The 16,998-nt window shown below is 27.4% G+C and overlaps 2 protein-coding genes and 1 long non-coding RNA gene across 8 annotated transcripts; 2 read left to right on the top strand and 1 right to left on the bottom strand.

The window, feature by feature from the left end:
* Positions 1 to 981: 981 nt before the first annotated feature.
* Positions 982 to 1,691, top strand: LOC122571843. The gene is made up of 3 exons (XR_006318249.1): positions 982 to 1,121; positions 1,190 to 1,448; positions 1,555 to 1,691. It is a non-coding gene; the product is annotated as an uncharacterized LOC122571843 (long non-coding RNA).
* On the bottom strand, positions 993 to 12,167 carry LOC122571829 (uncharacterized protein MAL13P1.304-like). Of its 6 annotated transcripts, none has more exons than XM_043736035.1 (15): positions 9,956 to 11,200; positions 7,928 to 8,195; positions 6,653 to 6,974; positions 4,574 to 6,577; positions 3,479 to 3,840; positions 3,136 to 3,396; positions 2,726 to 3,049; positions 2,499 to 2,652; positions 2,230 to 2,417; positions 2,069 to 2,143; positions 1,914 to 1,968; positions 1,774 to 1,847; positions 1,581 to 1,680; positions 1,338 to 1,507; positions 993 to 1,265 (listed from the first exon to the last, which is right to left on the bottom strand). In XM_043736035.1, exons 3-15 carry the CDS (start codon positions 6,915 to 6,917, stop codon positions 1,170 to 1,172), a joined length of 4,128 nt encoding a protein of 1,375 aa, XP_043591970.1. In that variant the 5' UTR covers positions 6,918 to 6,974; positions 7,928 to 8,195; positions 9,956 to 11,200; the 3' UTR covers positions 993 to 1,169. The 6 variants fall into 6 exon arrangements, with proteins under 6 accessions (XP_043591970.1, XP_043591969.1, XP_043591971.1 ...); XM_043736034.1 differs by lacking the exon at positions 9,956 to 11,200 and adding an exon at positions 8,281 to 8,417; XM_043736036.1 differs by lacking the exons at positions 7,928 to 8,195; positions 9,956 to 11,200 and adding an exon at positions 12,055 to 12,167.
* On the top strand, positions 12,095 to 16,714 carry LOC122571830 (striatin). The gene is made up of 11 exons (XM_043736039.1): positions 12,095 to 12,614; positions 13,210 to 13,313; positions 13,380 to 13,565; positions 13,670 to 13,859; positions 13,977 to 14,135; positions 14,228 to 14,348; positions 14,431 to 14,552; positions 14,729 to 14,907; positions 14,980 to 15,317; positions 15,403 to 15,714; positions 15,791 to 16,714. Exons 1-11 carry the CDS (start codon positions 12,348 to 12,350, stop codon positions 15,958 to 15,960), a joined length of 2,148 nt encoding a protein of 715 aa, XP_043591974.1. The 5' UTR covers positions 12,095 to 12,347; the 3' UTR covers positions 15,961 to 16,714.
* The last annotated feature ends 284 nt before the right edge of the window (positions 16,715 to 16,998 follow it).

The raw sequence follows: 16,998 nt of genomic DNA, 5'->3' as shown, positions 1-16,998 counted from the left end.
AAATCTCACATTCATATTGCATAAAAGAATTAGCAAAAAATTCTATTTTTTATATGTATTGGTTCATTTCTTTAAAAAAACAAACGTTTTATTTAAAATTTTATAACAATTAGGAATTGTTTTTATTATAAACTCATATAAAAAATGAGCAATCATTTTATTATACATTTCTGACACAAAAATGAAAATAAAACTTAAATATATGATATTAGATAATTATACTCTAGATCATTATATTTTCAATACAAATATTAACGGTCACAACATATAAACATTAATATTTACATACGTAATATGAAGTGATTCGCATAGTTTGTCTTATGTTAAAATCTATTTTATCATTTAACATTTAGAATTTATTACAATTGTATCAAAATTGAGCAAATCATATATTAGCGAGATTCAATTACAATAAGTAACAATAAAAATAAAGTAAATTTAGAAAGAGAAAATAAGTGGTATTTTATGTATAAAACACAGGGAATCAATATTTATGAACACTTTCAATGAATAATAATATTGATAGCAGATTTATACAACAAATATATAGTTTTTAATTGTAGCAGTCTTTATGAAAGGTAAATATTGAATTAGTACAAAAATTCTTTTTGACTAGAATATTTTTTCCTGTTTTTGTCTAGATGCTATACTATTACTTAAAGTTCAAAATACGGAATCTAAAATGTTTAATAATTGCTTATTCCATACTATCAAATGATAATACTTCATGAAACATGGCACAAAATTGCATGGAGCCTTCACGCTCCTATTTTGTGAGCAAAGACATAAGGATGTAAACTATATGTATATTGTCAAAATTAAGATTTGTATTTTTTGATTTTATAAATTAAGAGGTGTATAAAAAACGACGGATAAAAATACGTTAGCTACAATTGTATCATAGTTACCAAGGATTGTACGAATTACTTATGATTAAATGGATATTTACTACTATACAACAAATTCGTTTGTAATGTAATCTATACATCATATTTGATCATTATAAACACTTCTGTAATTGAATTAAATATATTTTACATGTAATAAATGTAATAAATTGAACGATAACGCAAAGGACTGTACGGAATTTGTTGTTACATGAGTCATGAACTGTTATAACTGTGCGTAAAAATAATATTGATATAATAATTCAAAATTTATCATATACTTTATAAAGAAATGTTTCCAGGTATACTATACTGTCCTTTTCGGGAATGTATATCAACTGCTCGAACTGCGAAGTGATAATTATTTCCTTCAGAAAACTGCAAAAAGGAAGACATTACAAATATCTATGGAATATACTCTAGTTTTTAAACACAATCTGTTCAAATTACTTGCGTAAGTGTACACGCCATAGGTAGTGGTAAAGCTCGAACATCGCCTACTTTCTTCCACAATGACGTGTTAGGAGGAACACCAGCAATTTCCTGATACGCATACAACTGGTAACTAACAATATCTGCATACTTGTCCGACAAATTCATATTCCAAGATAATACTATTCCTAGATAATAATAATAAATTTTTATATTCTATTAACATTTTTAATAGGTATAAATTTGCAAGTTGTAACATACCATGTGCAACTTTAGAAATTTTTAATGATGGAGCTGGTGGTGAAAGTTTCCAAAGAGGATTTACAGCATAATTACGCGTATCTGGTAAGGGTGCTGGATGCTGAAACAAATACAATTATAAACATACAAGCATAAACATAAGTGGACATGGATAACTGTATTATTAAAACGAAACTGTTAATTCAAAGTATACCTTATGTAACTGTACATTAGAAGTAGCTGGAGTCGTCAAAAATCGAACCGTTCCATTTGCAATAGTTGATATTCCTATAAATAAGATTGTATTATATCTATATATTATTTATATTGATGATTTAAACTGAAACTACTTACCCGTTTTATACGTTAAAGTTGGAAATGAAGCTCTACAGGAAGTCACGGGCCGTATCTGTGATTAGAAATGTTTATTATAAAATTGTAAACTAACTACAAAACCTTATTTTTCAACTTCATTTTATTAAAAATATGGCAGAAAATATTCATTTTACCGGACTGGAATTTGGTGTTATTAATAATTGCCTTGTTGGCATCACATATGCTAATCGAGGCGCATTCATATTATTCTATAAAAAAGTATGTAAACATATAATAAAATTATATAAATAATAGATGAAATGAATAATATATGCATATCTTACTATACACTTACCACTAAAGCAGTAGGTGTTGGCTGACTAGCAGGTTGTACTACTCTTATACTAGGCGGTTGACTTGTTATGGCTACATTCCCAGGAATAGTCTGAATTACCCTTTGGAAGCAAGGTTGTTGTGTTTTTTGTGTTAAATTTACTTGTTGATCAGTTACTGTAGTTGTTACAACTGGCACACCAGTAGTAGCTATAAATTACCAAAATTCCTTAATATGTTTCTATTCATTTAATACGAAAATATATAAGAAAATTATGAAATTTAATATACCTTTACTTTTTTCTTCTTCATCCGTAAGATCAATAAGATCGTTTGCACGAGATTTTGCGACGTTTGTTGTAGTAGATCCTTGACGATTTATCTGATTTGGAAATTTTCCATTTAAAATGATAGCTTGCTGTGATTGTTGTGGGTGTATCTGTTGCTACAGAAACCAATAATAATTTTTTGTCATTAGATTTGTAATAAAAATAAGAAAATTCGAATGAAGTACTTACATTTGATATAATTTGTTGAACATTAGACTGATTTGATAGTGTCAGAGGATGCTGTGAATCTAGGGGTTTAGCAACAACCAAAGCTGCAGGAGTTATAGTAGTCATAATGTTTGGAGATTGAGTATGACTTTGTGCCACCACAGAAGTTTGTCCAGTTATTGGCTCAGTTTTCCTGGGTGATCTTGTTTTAATTCCTCTCCTTGGACTGGTTGCATTATTTGTTTCATTAACAGAAGTATTTGATGCATTATTACTACTTGAAACATGTAGAGACTTCATATTAGAATTCTGTTGTAATTGCCTTAAATTTTGCATTACATGATCCTATATAAACATATATTACAATAAAATAAAATTAAAATAAAATATTATAAAATCATACATAACTTAGCAAAATGGTTCATATATACCGTTACAAAATTAACTTGTAATCCAACAGATCTATTGATCTTAATTGGTGGACTGAATTTATCATTACTCGCGCGCCGATCTGCGGCATTACGGCTTAATACCATTTCAAAATCTTTAATTTGTTTAGCTAATTGTTGACATTTTGCACGCGTTACTTCTTGATTTTTTTCTGATATACGTGCTTGTTCTCTTAGTTTACCAATTTCGTCGCGCATAGTAATCGTTTCAACAATTTTTTGTATCAGAAGTTCTTCTAATTCCTTAAAGAAATTGTCGTCATTGAAATATATAAAACTTTTATTATTAAAATAATTAATTTAAATTTTTATATTTTTAACATACTTCCTGTTTTAATTTTGGTAGTTTTTCATTCAAGTCTCTTTGAAAAAATTTATGAATATAGTTAAGGTTTTTAATGTTGTCAGAATTATTTTCTTGTGTTTTTAATTCATTACATCGTTCTTCAAAATTTACTTTAATTTTCTTAACACCACCATTCATAACAGGAGTATCACTATCAGAACAAGTCCTTTTTAATGAAGGTGGCGATGAAGGACGTGCATCTTGATTCATTTTAAAATTTATAGCTACAAACTTTTCTGAATCATCACTAGATTCTACATCACTATGGAGGAATTTTGTTCTTATAATCTCTTCTGCATTTTTAGCTGTTCGTCTCTTCCGTCTTCCACTTTCTCTCACTGCTGCAAATATTGCAATAAAAACTTAGTAATTTACAGAACTAAGAAATAAAAAATAGATATAACCAAATTGTTCAACTCTTTTCGATTATTAAATATATATCTTTAGTTTACAAATTACAATATTTTCAAAAATATAGTTTATTTTCAAACCAATGAAAGTGTGAACAAAAAAAGATAATGCTTAATAGTTTTATAATTTTTTAACTTTTCTTTAAAGATATATTAAATATTTTATACTCATAAAAATGCAATACATATACAAGGTGATTCAATAGGAACGAACTAAGAAAGTCAAAGAGAACATAAATACAAGAATACTGCTTCACATCTTTCCCTGTCTATCATACATTAGACTTAACAAATTAAAGTTATAATATCTGCCAAACTAATGGTTTTTCGGTATAAATAGCTGGATACTTTTTTGTATAGAATGTCTAACTGCATCGATTATAAAAAATATATGGTGACAAATAAAAAAACTCAATGTTAGCATAATATCTCAAAAATTATAAACTATTAAGAAGTCAAAATGTACTCATTTTCTCAGGCTCCTTAAATATAATACATTTCACTTCAAACATTTTTTGATACAGCCAATATATAGCCAGTTATCTTAGATGTTAGTTCTTATTGACTCAAGTTGTATGTGGAAGAACATACTTTTGTAGAGGAAAAGTGGTATCTTTTCATTTTTAAGCTAATGTGTATCCCATTCATTCAATATACATCCTACCTTGTTTTTCTTCTGCACAATTCATTTGCTCTACTACAACGTTCTCTCTTTTTGATCGTCTTTTCCTTCTTTGAGTAGTCAGAGGAACTTCAACAGTTCTTTTATCACTATCATCACTATTATTTTTTGTATTAGTAACAAAATCTAATGAATCATTTTCTGTGATTACACTAGGTTCTAGTTCTACACTAGGTGAACTATTTTTATCCAACATCAATTCAATGTATTCGCTTAAATTTTTTTTACTTGCAGAACTTATTATTGAGTTTTCCTTTTCTGTAGTTTTTATATCTTTTTCAGTAACATCCTCATTTTGTTCCCAAAGATCAATTATAGGATGAGCTAATTGATTTTCAGAAGCATTGGATTTACTAATTTCAATAGAATTTGTACTATTATCACTACTTTTTAATTGATTATCACATTTTACACTCTTAATAACTGTTTTTTCTGGCACATTACCATTTTTGTTGCTAATTACATTATTTAATACAGTTCTTGATGTAAACTCACTGTTTTCATACTCTTCGTTTGATTTCATATCTTCAGAAGAAATTTTCTTTTTTTTATCCCTAAGAATTTCATCTGTCTTATAATTTGTTACTTTTCCATTTAGTGTTATATCGTTATTTACTATTTCCTTTTCTTCTAAGGAATTTAAAACAGTAGTCTTACAATTGTTTCCAGATAGATCTATCTCTTGACTGAGTTCTGTTAATTTCTTATTTCTATTAAGATCTTGTTCTTCTAATTTATAGACTTCTTTAATTTCTGTACTTCCATTTGTATCAGTTATTTTAGTTATTTTATTTTGTTCTTCATTATTTATACTTTTATATTGTTCTTGATTACTTTTTCCTTCAGTATATTTTATAGCTTCATCTTTATCAGATTTACATTTTATATCAGTTATTTTAGTTATTTTATCTTGTTCCTCATTATTTATACACTTGTATTGTTCTTGATTACTTTTTCCTTCAGTATATTTTATAGTTTCATCTTTACCAGATTTACATTTTATGTCTATATTCAATGCTTCCACTTTGAAATTGTTAGAATTACAAAAATTGCTAAAATCAATATTTGCATTATTCATATCGTTTTTACTTATTTCGCCTTTTTGCTTACTATTATTATCATTATGAGAATCAGTTTCAGAATTTAGAGGATTTTCACTAGAATTGTCATTCGAAGTATGGATTGTAGTATTTTTACATTCAGGATCATTAGATACTTTTATTTTTGTATTTTCTTCCAAGTCATGTTTTAGTTCTAATGAATTATTGACAGAATCAGTGTTAACAGAATTTTCTTTCCTAATATTTTTAATAGGAATATTTTCAACCTTTTCACTCAATGATTCATTTGAATGGTCATTCTTATCACTATTAACTAAAGATTTGCTACATAATATATTATCTCTATCTATTGTTGCGTCATTATCAAGTTTTATAGTTTCAATATCATCATTAACTTCAGCTTCTAAAGATATGTTTTTATTTGATAGAGATACAGAACTTACATCAGATTCTGTTGAACTATTTTGCTTGTGCATTGCATTAGAATTAAAGCCTTTCTTTTGATGTCTACCACCATAAATCGATCTATATGAATGAAATATTCCATCACCTCTTCCTCGTTCGAAAGGACTAAATCCATTATAAAATCTTGTATTACAGTTATATTGAAGTCTATAACGTCCTCTAGGTGTTAAATGACGAAACCTTTGATTAACCGAATGAAAAGAACGACCATGGGGAGTTCTAGGATACTTATATTGTGATCCATAACATTGCCATAGACGAGAAACATTAGCTGTTCGTGGTCTTCTTATCAGTTCACTTTCGCCTTTCTTAACAATTTTTTCATAATCAATTAGTATTTTTTCATCCGAATCGTTATCTGAACTGTGTTCCTTCTTTTTTATATCTGCTTCTGTATTCATTATATCTTTTTCTGGGATAGAAGAAATTTTCATATCTTCAGTTTCAGTAGATGTCATTTCTGTAATTTAAATAAAACAGTTGTTTAAATTTTTCAGATTATAACATTACAATTAGTGTAATGTATAATGATTACCAATTTCATTAGTTTTTGATGTGTTTTCTTGATTATCTAAAACAGGTGTTAAAATATCTTCTGTCTCAATTTCATCATCAGAGAGTCTTAAACGCATACTATCATCTGAAAGAGCATCTTCTTCATCACCATCATCACCTGTACTATATAATAACTCCTCTTCTTTTTCTTTTGATAGTTCATCAATATTATGTGCGTTAATACAAGACAAAGAATGTATAGAGTCAGGAGTATGTAATATATCACTTCTTAAAGCTTCCATCATACAAAATATATAATATGTAAGACAATGTCACAAGCTACTCATGTAATAATTTTTAACCTGTAATTAACAATTTTTAACTTGTGATTTCTTTTCTTCGAATAACTTTATTTTAAAATATCATATATTAACTTTATATACTTATATACACCAGTATACTTGGTTATATACACATACAACATATCTCATAAATATTTTTGTACCCCTAACTTGACTTAACTTGACTTTTTTAATCAATTTGAAGTAATAATCAATTTTATTGCAAATGCATAATAAAACAATATATAATAGTTCTTATCATTTAATATGTATTATTAATAATTTTAATTTTTACTAACTCTTTACTATTTTAATTTTACAATTGGTAAATATGATAAAAGATTAATAATAGAACCTTTAGTATTATAAACTATAATTTTTTGAAATTGAAATAAAGTTCAATCAAAACCAAAAATAAAGTTTATTTTATATTTCATAATTAAATAACAGAACATTACAGTTTGGATGATATATATCTTAAACAGATTTAATTTTTAATTTAACATTTCCGCGATAATAACTAATTACAAATGTATTAAACTTATATGAACTATAAGTCCTTATTTTCTGTGAATCAATGTTTTCCGTCTGGTATTACAATATCATTAAGCATGCAATGCTTACAAGAAATTGATGACTAATATTAGTAGTAAAGATATCATGTAAAAGTACATAAAGAAATTAGACTTTCATACAAGCATTACAGATAATAAAATGTGGGCCCTTCGATGCGCGCCAACATATACCATCCCTGGCCCATGAGTACTCAATTAACAAAAATGGCGGATTGGAAATACATACTACATTACTAATACTCGCCATTGTGTTTCAAATAACAAATATACCTTATTGTCGCAAAAATAGAATTGTTATTTTAAAATAATTGAATGTAATTTTTTTACTTTATATCAATAATATACTAAAAAGATGGTTTAACATAATAGACTAAATCAGTTTGTATTTGTTTCACTAACGTTTTAAAACTTTAGGAGATTCAAGTCAATAATACTGTTTGTTTATAAAATCAAATACAAATACACAACACAAATAGCTACAGTTTATACAAAATGATAATATATTAAAATAATTATGATTTAATCTACGAAAAATGTATATTCAGAAAGGCGGGCTTCTTGACAAGCTTCTCTATTGAACGAATACTGCTGAACATAGGTCCCGACATGTGTCCAAACGAAATTCAACGACTGCACACGAAGTTTAGCAATATGGCGTCGCATTTCACTACCGATAAATTAATTCTTGATAAGTGGTAGAAATAAAAATTTTATAATAAAAATATATATTTACATAACATGTAAAATTATACCAATTATCTTATTCTTGAATTAATACTGAACAATCTGAAATATTTAAGAAGTATTCATGATACCCCCACTCTCTTCTTACTTATGCGGCACTTAACAATACTTAATGTTTCACGATAGTAACAATATTTGTGCAAATTTTATCAAAATTTCATCAAATTTAATACATTAATGTAAGTGTACAAATGTATATGTTTGAGTACTTTTATATGAACATATTTTTCAATACAATGTATACTAAAAAAAATACTACTATTAAAATATTTGTACACTAAAATACTACCTATAAGCATTGTTTCACAATTTGCAAACATTTCTAGTTTAGATATATAGTTTAATATAAATAATCCCACCGTTTTCTCTTTCAACTCGCTGATGAGATCAACATTCGTCATACTGGTAATATAATGTTGAATTTATTAAGTGGGAGAAGTATTGTACTTTCACAACTCATTATAAAGATCGGTCCTACATAGATCCAGTATTTTTATACTCATAATCCGAACTTTCAATAGATCATTATTAAAAGCAATGAAGTTTTTGTTAAAGATTTATTAGATATTTTCAAAAACAAAAATTCCATTACTCATCCTGTTTCAAATGTATACTATCTCATAAAAGATGCAGTAGTAATACGATACAACGTATTGTACAAATTTATAGGATAATAGTTATTATACTAATAACATAGAATATACAATTTTGTAATAAAAAATATTTTATAACATTGCATCAATAAAGTTATTTTATTTTATCTTCGTATTAAAAATAATTATTTCATTTTATAATTTGAGCATGTTATAATTCAATATAAAAATAGGCTTTATTATAGTATCCAAACTGCAATATATTCGGCTAGAATGACATTTGTAGGAATTTTTAAAGTCGCTGAAGCCGGAAACAAGACATAATTTTTGGTCAATCTGTTGATATATAACGTCCTCGTGGATTTTAACGAAACCTTTTTAAAATTTGATACTCTTAACCTACTATATGGCTTACTCTGTATGTATTTGAATCGTAAGTATTGGATTAAGTTTGGATTACTTTGTTATTTTCCGGCCTCACGGTCGCGGATTCCTAAAGATAAGATCTTTGTTGTTTAAATGTTTGTTTAAAACTGTTTATTTCCGTGAGAAATGACCTTCATATTTGGCTTTAGCGATCTAAAATATCTCCGGAAAAATATATCCAGACTAAAAATTTTGTAATTTGGATACTAAAAATATCAATTTATCAACTTTCATTTTGTATGACGAAACCACAAAATGGCGTATCTATGCTCTATAAAATGGCAGCTATTTATATGTATATAGTTTGATGTCTACAATAGATTCAATCTTTACGTTTGGGACTTGAGGCCCACATTCTTAAGTGCGTTATAAACAGTTCAAAATAAGGTTTTATTATCTCAAATGCTCATTATTATACAAACGAAATACATATGTATATAACAAATTAATTAAAAAATCTTTTTAATTTTTTAAATTTAACTAAATATCAAATAATTTATTTCCCTTTCAAAACGTTTACTATAAAATTTAAAAAATTTTAATTTTTTTGGAATTTTAAATAAATATATATTATTATTCGGATCGTGTAATAATTTAGATCAAAAAATCTGAAGTGACCCACTCCTGAATGACGACATGTAACTGTGTATGTAAGTGAACTTACGTTATGTTATAATGCAGCCAGTCTTCAACCAATGTTGAACATGCTCTTTGTCTTATAAAAATACGTTATATTTACGATAAATGTCAGAAACGAAGATACACACTGTGATACTCGTTCATGAAGTATCTGCAACACCGCAACCTAAACAAGCGACAGGCAATGTTGCCACTTTTATTCGTAACCGCTAACATACTCAATGTTTTTGGATACGATTAAAGATGAAGTTGAACCCAGTAGGTATTCGAATTGATTACATTTAAAAAATACATAAAATTAAAAGGTCACAGGCTACCAATTTCGTGAAAAGAAATATACAAAACTATCGACGTAAGTACACAAAGAGATACGATAGTTTGCATCTCAGACTTTAGTAACGCATGCGCTATAGTATAAAATACTTTCAGAACTTATGATATTTGTTGAAGTACACAAAAGTGTACTTCAACTTCTGCTTAGATACCAAAATACTCCTTATTCATAAAAATGTATACAAATATGTGAGATCAATAATAATCATGTAGTCGTGGAACATTTCTTCTCAACATTTGAAGATTTTCTTTTCAAAAATTATTTGAATGTTACTTCAAAGTGTACATATTAATCATACTATATATGCCTCGTTTCGTTGGCCCATTTTGTAAGATATGTTATTAACAGTACAAGAAACATCGCGTATTATTAAGCATGGGTTAAGGTCAAATATCTTTTTTGTGATATTTTCTAAATAATTATTAATAAAACATGTGTTATACTGACTATAATTTATACCAAGATTAATAAATGTCATATTAATGAAATAGCTACAAAATATTGCTAAACTAATGTATAATACTAAAAATTACTTTTCTTTGTTAAAAAGGAGAAAAGAAAAAAAGATGAATGTATAAGTGATGAGAAAATTCTATGTATGTACATGCTAATATAATAAAAATGAAAGTAAAATGAAATATATCATTTTATATTCATAATATGTGCTTCAAAAATATATTATTGTTAGTTACATAAATTATCTTTCTATTGTATTATATATTATGTACATACATAAGAGGAGGAAACAAAAACACACTGAAAAACATATTGTGTTTATACATATATATACATTTCTGAAGACACAATCTTTTTCAAAAAGGACTAAAACGATATAGTTATATCATATATTGAAACTAGATAAATTATGTAAAGTAATATAAAGTATTGTAACTAAAAAATAAGATATGAATGCAATTAAATTTAACAAATAGCTAATAATGTTTATCTAATCATATCATTTAGTGTCATTATGGATGTTATTTGCTTAGACTATTAAAAATTGGATTAATATCAGTGTATTTGTAGTATTCATATTTATATAGATATTCTCAAATAAATGACATTTTCATAAGAATATTTGTTATGTTGATAAACTTTCCTTAAACAATTTTATTGAAAAAATACAATTTTATTTAAAATTACATAATTTATTTTATCCTAAGTTGTTATAATATTTATAATTTGATGGCATAATAACCTTTAGCTTACTTCTTAATATATAATTTCTAGTAAAATAATTTATGTAATTAATATTCTTTCAAATCACATTCTACAAAAAAGCACAAATTTTTACACTGCAACATAAAATCTTATATTAGTCATAAAATAATACTGTGTTAGCAGCTGATTTTCATTGTCAGTCTTATCATTTAGCATATAATGAAATATACTGCTGTGTGTTTGTATAGTCTTTTAATCTTGAGAATCAGCCTTACAAGAAAAATTAGAAATGTATTATATTTGTCATTTGTATATATCATACATATTATACTAAATAAAAATTTCTATTATATTTTAACTAAGAATAAATAATCATTTATGTAAAATTTAAATTTTCATGTTTTTATATCAACTGAGGTCCTAATACTATTATTTAGTATAAAGCAGTAAAATTGATGTCATAGTATGCAGAAAAGAAATGAAATTTTACATTTTTCTTGTTTATTTAATTATACTATGACATAAGTTAGTAACAGATACTTATTTTTTACTTATTTATTCTTTACCAATTTATATTGTAATTAGTGTAATATTCTCTCATAGAAAGTCAGTATAAGGTTGTAATATACCTGAATATACTGTATGAGGATGGTGAAGAAAAGTACGATTCCGAAGATGTGCGAAGAAGAAAATATTTGTTTGCTATTTCGGAAGAGTTGAACAATTAAATAAATTTTGATAGATAAGCAACGAATCATAATATTTTCTACACAGTATATTAGTTACATTGAAATCAAATACGTCCGCATGCGTATTAATTACTTCTTTTCGCATACTCGATCGAAATACATTATCCGACAGGAGAGCACTCTTTAGGCTCCAGAGGAAAGAAAAGTTGTTGTAATGGCTGCCGTGTCATGAAATGAAGGTACCGAGCCAGTTTTGTGGTTCCACGATGGAGGAGAACTCCAGTTCTGCATCTCAAAATCATAATGGACAATTATCTAGTGGTGCGAATGTTCCACTGACAAATAATAAACATCAAGGGAATGACAATGGTACTAATGGCGATGCTAAGAACGAAAGACCACAATACTCTATGCCTGGTATTCTACATTTTATTCAGCATGAATGGACTCGCTTTGAACTTGAAAGATCGCAATGGGAGCTTGATAAAGCAGAATTTCAGGTATAATCCTAATTTCTTTGGAAAATTTTCAAAATTCCTCTGTATACTTTTCTTTAAAATACTCTTTTCTTATTGTCACTTCATCTGTCATGTGACAGAACGTTGTAAAAACAAGATTAACTTAAATATGTATAACATTAACACAATACAATTTGTGTATATATTTAATTTTAAAGTTATTTTAATTTAAACTAAGAAATATTTTATAAGAATATCCTTTTTATTTATTGTAACATTATGCTTTAAATTTTAATGTAACAAATGATACACATGCCACTGAAGTACGAAATTGTTGTATTTAAATAGTTATATCCCTTATGTTGGAGTGAATGCAGTATTTATATTATTTTTAGTTGCATGTATATTATATTTATGTTATATTCTTATAAAAGTTAATGAAGCTGTTAATACTCTATATCTTTTATATTTTTTTTTTGTAAATTTTTTGTAATATAAAATGGATAATTCTAAAGGAAGGCTACATTGTAATATTCATAAAATGTATAAAATACAAAATAATTACATTAGAAATACAACTAATTCTTTAAGAATGATTTGAAAGAAATATAATATGTTTATTATTATTTTTCTACAGGCTAGGATAGCTTTTTTACAAGGTGAGAGAAAAGGCCAAGAAAGGTTAAAGAATGACTTAGTAAGAAGAATAAAAATGTTAGAATATGCACTTAAACAAGAACGGTGAGATATTTTTTTTTTAATTTCGATGTTAGAAATATATTTGCAATACTTTCATAATTTTTACAGAGCAAGGTATCACAAACTAAAATATGGCACTGACTTGGTAATACAAGGAGATACAAAACCTCCTATTTATGAAGAAGGTATTTGTAATTGTCCTAATTCTGATGTCGGAGGTGGTGGTGATGGGGAAGCTCCATTCACATCCGTCAGTAACATCAGTTGGAGACAAGGCCGCCAAATTTTAAGACAGTAAATAAAATATAACTTTTATAATTTTTATAATTATTATTTGCATATAATAATAGGTATTAAGTACAGTATCATTAATAGTGTATATATAACTGTAACTTTAGATACTTACAAGAGATTGGTTACACTGATACTATAATAGATGTACGATCTAGCAGAGTGAGATCTCTACTTGGTTTAAGTAATAATACAGACTCAGAAGATATGAATACTCCTGCATTAAATGGCAATGAACCATCAAACAAACAAGCATCAGAAAACAGTGTTCGTAGAGTCCCAGGAAAAAAGGTAGAGGTAAGTAACTTTGTTGGAATTTAATCACTTTGTTTTTTATTCAACTGTTATATGTTTATGATATCTATCAAATTTCTACAGTAACATATTAATACTTTTATATTTTTATATTACCAGCAACCATCTTCTGTAATAGAAGCAATGATATTTGATACAGAAGCAGCTGTGATGGCAAACTTTGAGTTTTTGGCACAAACAGGTATGGATATGGAAGAAGAAGAAGGGGATGTAGAAGATGATACTTATGATACTAATATGGATCCTAAACCAAATAAAGTAATACATATATATGGTCCTATTATATATATTGTTATAGAATTCTATTGAATATAATATAATTAATACATTATTTCTATTTTAACTTTTAGCCATCTATGCTTTTAACAGAAGACGTTGATGCAGAAGCTGAAGAAGTATTAAATGAATTAAATCTTCTCACAGAAATTGAAGAATCACCACAACGTTCTATTCGCTACTCATCTGAATGGGGTTAGTATTCATTTTACTTATAATTTTATCGACAAATTCCTATTTTATTGATATTTTAGTAATATTACAATAAAATTTACAGATGCAATACGTAGGGGTGGGCATCCAGATCAAAAACGTCTAAATGAGGAAGGTGATTCGACATTAGAATTGGGTGAACTAGAGCAATTATGTGTAAACAATGAAGCAGAAACTTCATATGATGTGAGTTACATTGGTTATGTTATTGTTATTGTTAATGCCCATAGATGTATGTAATATATGCATATTTATGTTATGTTAATATATGTATAATTCTTATATTTTTATAAAATTTATGTAAAAGCTTAATTTCATTTTTAGTATAGAATATATTTAAATTAAACATATTTTATATACAGATGGTAGCCACTACAAAGGAAAGTTTAAGAAAAACATGGAATGCAAAATATACATTGCGATCCCACTTTGATGCTGTTCGAGCTCTTGTCTTCCATCCCACTGATCCCGTTCTTATAACTGCAAGTGATGATCATACACTTAAATTATGGAACCTTCACAAAACCTTACCAGCTAAAAAGTAGGTTACCTGTATTCTGAAATTACGAACTATTATAAGGACTATTGAAAAATGTTCATTCTCCCATTTCAGGTCAGCTTCATTAGATGTAGAACCATTATATACATTCAGATCACATACAGGTCCTGTATTATGTTTAGCTATGTGTAGCACAGGCAATCAATGCTACAGTGGTGGTTTAGATGGTATGATTCACTGTTGGACACTTCCATCAGCCAATATAGATCCATATGACTCTTACGAACCAAGTGTCCTTAGTCAAACATTAAAAGGACATACAAATGCAGTTTGGGGTTTGAGCATGTACCAACTACGATCACAATTGTTGTCAATCAGTGCTGATGGAACTGTAAAACTATGGAGCCCGCAAAGCAAATCACCATTACTTCATACATATGTTTCTGAACAAGGTATATTTTTTAGACATAGATTATTAAAAATATGTTTTATATAGTCGCGTCTAGAATTATCCTTTTTTTCTTATCATTTTTACAGATGGCATACCAACGTCGGTAGACTTCATTAGAGATGAATCAAATAAATTAGTTGTAGCCTATGACAGAGCTTGTGTGGTATTTGATACGGAAACTGGTGAAAGTGTTGCTCGTCTTGAGGCCAATGAAACGAAGGGAGTAAATCGCGTCGTAGCGCATCCTACATTACCACTTGTTGTTGCGGCACATGAAGACCGACATATTCGATTTTATGATCACCGATCAGCCACCCTTGCTCATGCCATGGTTGCTCATTTGGATGCAGTTACTAGTCTCGCGGTAGATCCTCATGGTTTATACTTACTTTCAGGAAGTAAGTAATAGCAAATTAAATAAAATGAAATGTCAATATATCAAAAATTATTAAATAACTAATTTCTCACTTTTAGGCCATGATTGCAGTATAAGATTATGGAATATGGATAATAAGACTTGTGTTCAAGAAATAACAGCACATCGTAAAAAGTTTGACGAAAGTATTTTAGACGTAGCATTTCATCCTTCACGACCTTTTATAGCAAGTGCAGGGGCTGATGCTCTTGCTAAGGTGTATGTGTGAAATGTAAATTAAGATACACATTTCTACTATCAACATACATCAGGTGGAACAGATTTTGTACTCATTCTTTCTAGATAGTTTTACCTATACGTGTTACACTTCCAATTTTGTTGTAACTTATATTGCTCTACCATTTGAAGTACCACTTTAGGAAATCAAATTGGGCGTATAGATATCCATGTTACGAAACCAAAATTTGCACATAACCCTTGTCCGCAACAATTTATCAAAACAGTGATTTCAAATATAAATGCTGCTTATTGATGAAATTTTCACTAAGTAGCAATATTAATTGGGATAGCGGAAGGGGTCTGTCTTGTAGCATATTAGTTGATATAGTTCTGATAATTAGATCATGAAATACCCCTTACCCAGGATCCAGGAAGCACACTGCCGCAGTAGCATAATATTTATCCCTATGTTAACTATTTATTACCAATATTACAGTTACTGTTGCACAGCTACTGGAGATTAAGACATACTACGCGAAAATAAAGTTGTCCTACATCAATTAGTCTCCCATTATATGATTTTTATGCTACCTTATGTATTTATCGAGGTTGGCATATAATAACAACAAAAAAGCAACAACAACAATAATAATAATAATAATCGTAATAAGTTAATTATAACGTAAGAGACATAATATTAATAACAGTAAATTATAACTGTGTGTTTCTCTGTAATATATTGTATTTAAAAATAGATGAACTGTGTAACGTACTATAATGAACATGTTTTTATTAAAATTTAATTCCACTTCTATTATTTTTTTTCCTTCAACAAATTTATATATATATATATTATAAAAAATGAAATCAAAACGTCGAAATAAAAATACAATTTTTTATTTAACAAATGAACATACAAAATGTAGTTTATACTTCTTAATATGTATAAATCTATATGTAATGTATCATGTAATAAGATTTAATAATAAAATAATCTGCATTATTTATATTATGTTGACAATATATATAAAGTACAAGAACGTTTTACGCTGTACTATTATATTTGTATCTCTATAATTTGTTTTAA

This window comes from Bombus pyrosoma, linkage group LG10, assembly GCF_014825855.1.
Source record: "Bombus pyrosoma isolate SC7728 linkage group LG10, ASM1482585v1, whole genome shotgun sequence".
Classification (NCBI taxonomy): Eukaryota; Metazoa; Arthropoda; class Insecta; order Hymenoptera; family Apidae; genus Bombus; species Bombus pyrosoma.
The sequence above is the reverse complement of the archived record's forward strand: the minus strand, read 5'-3'. Positions and strand labels throughout refer to the sequence as shown.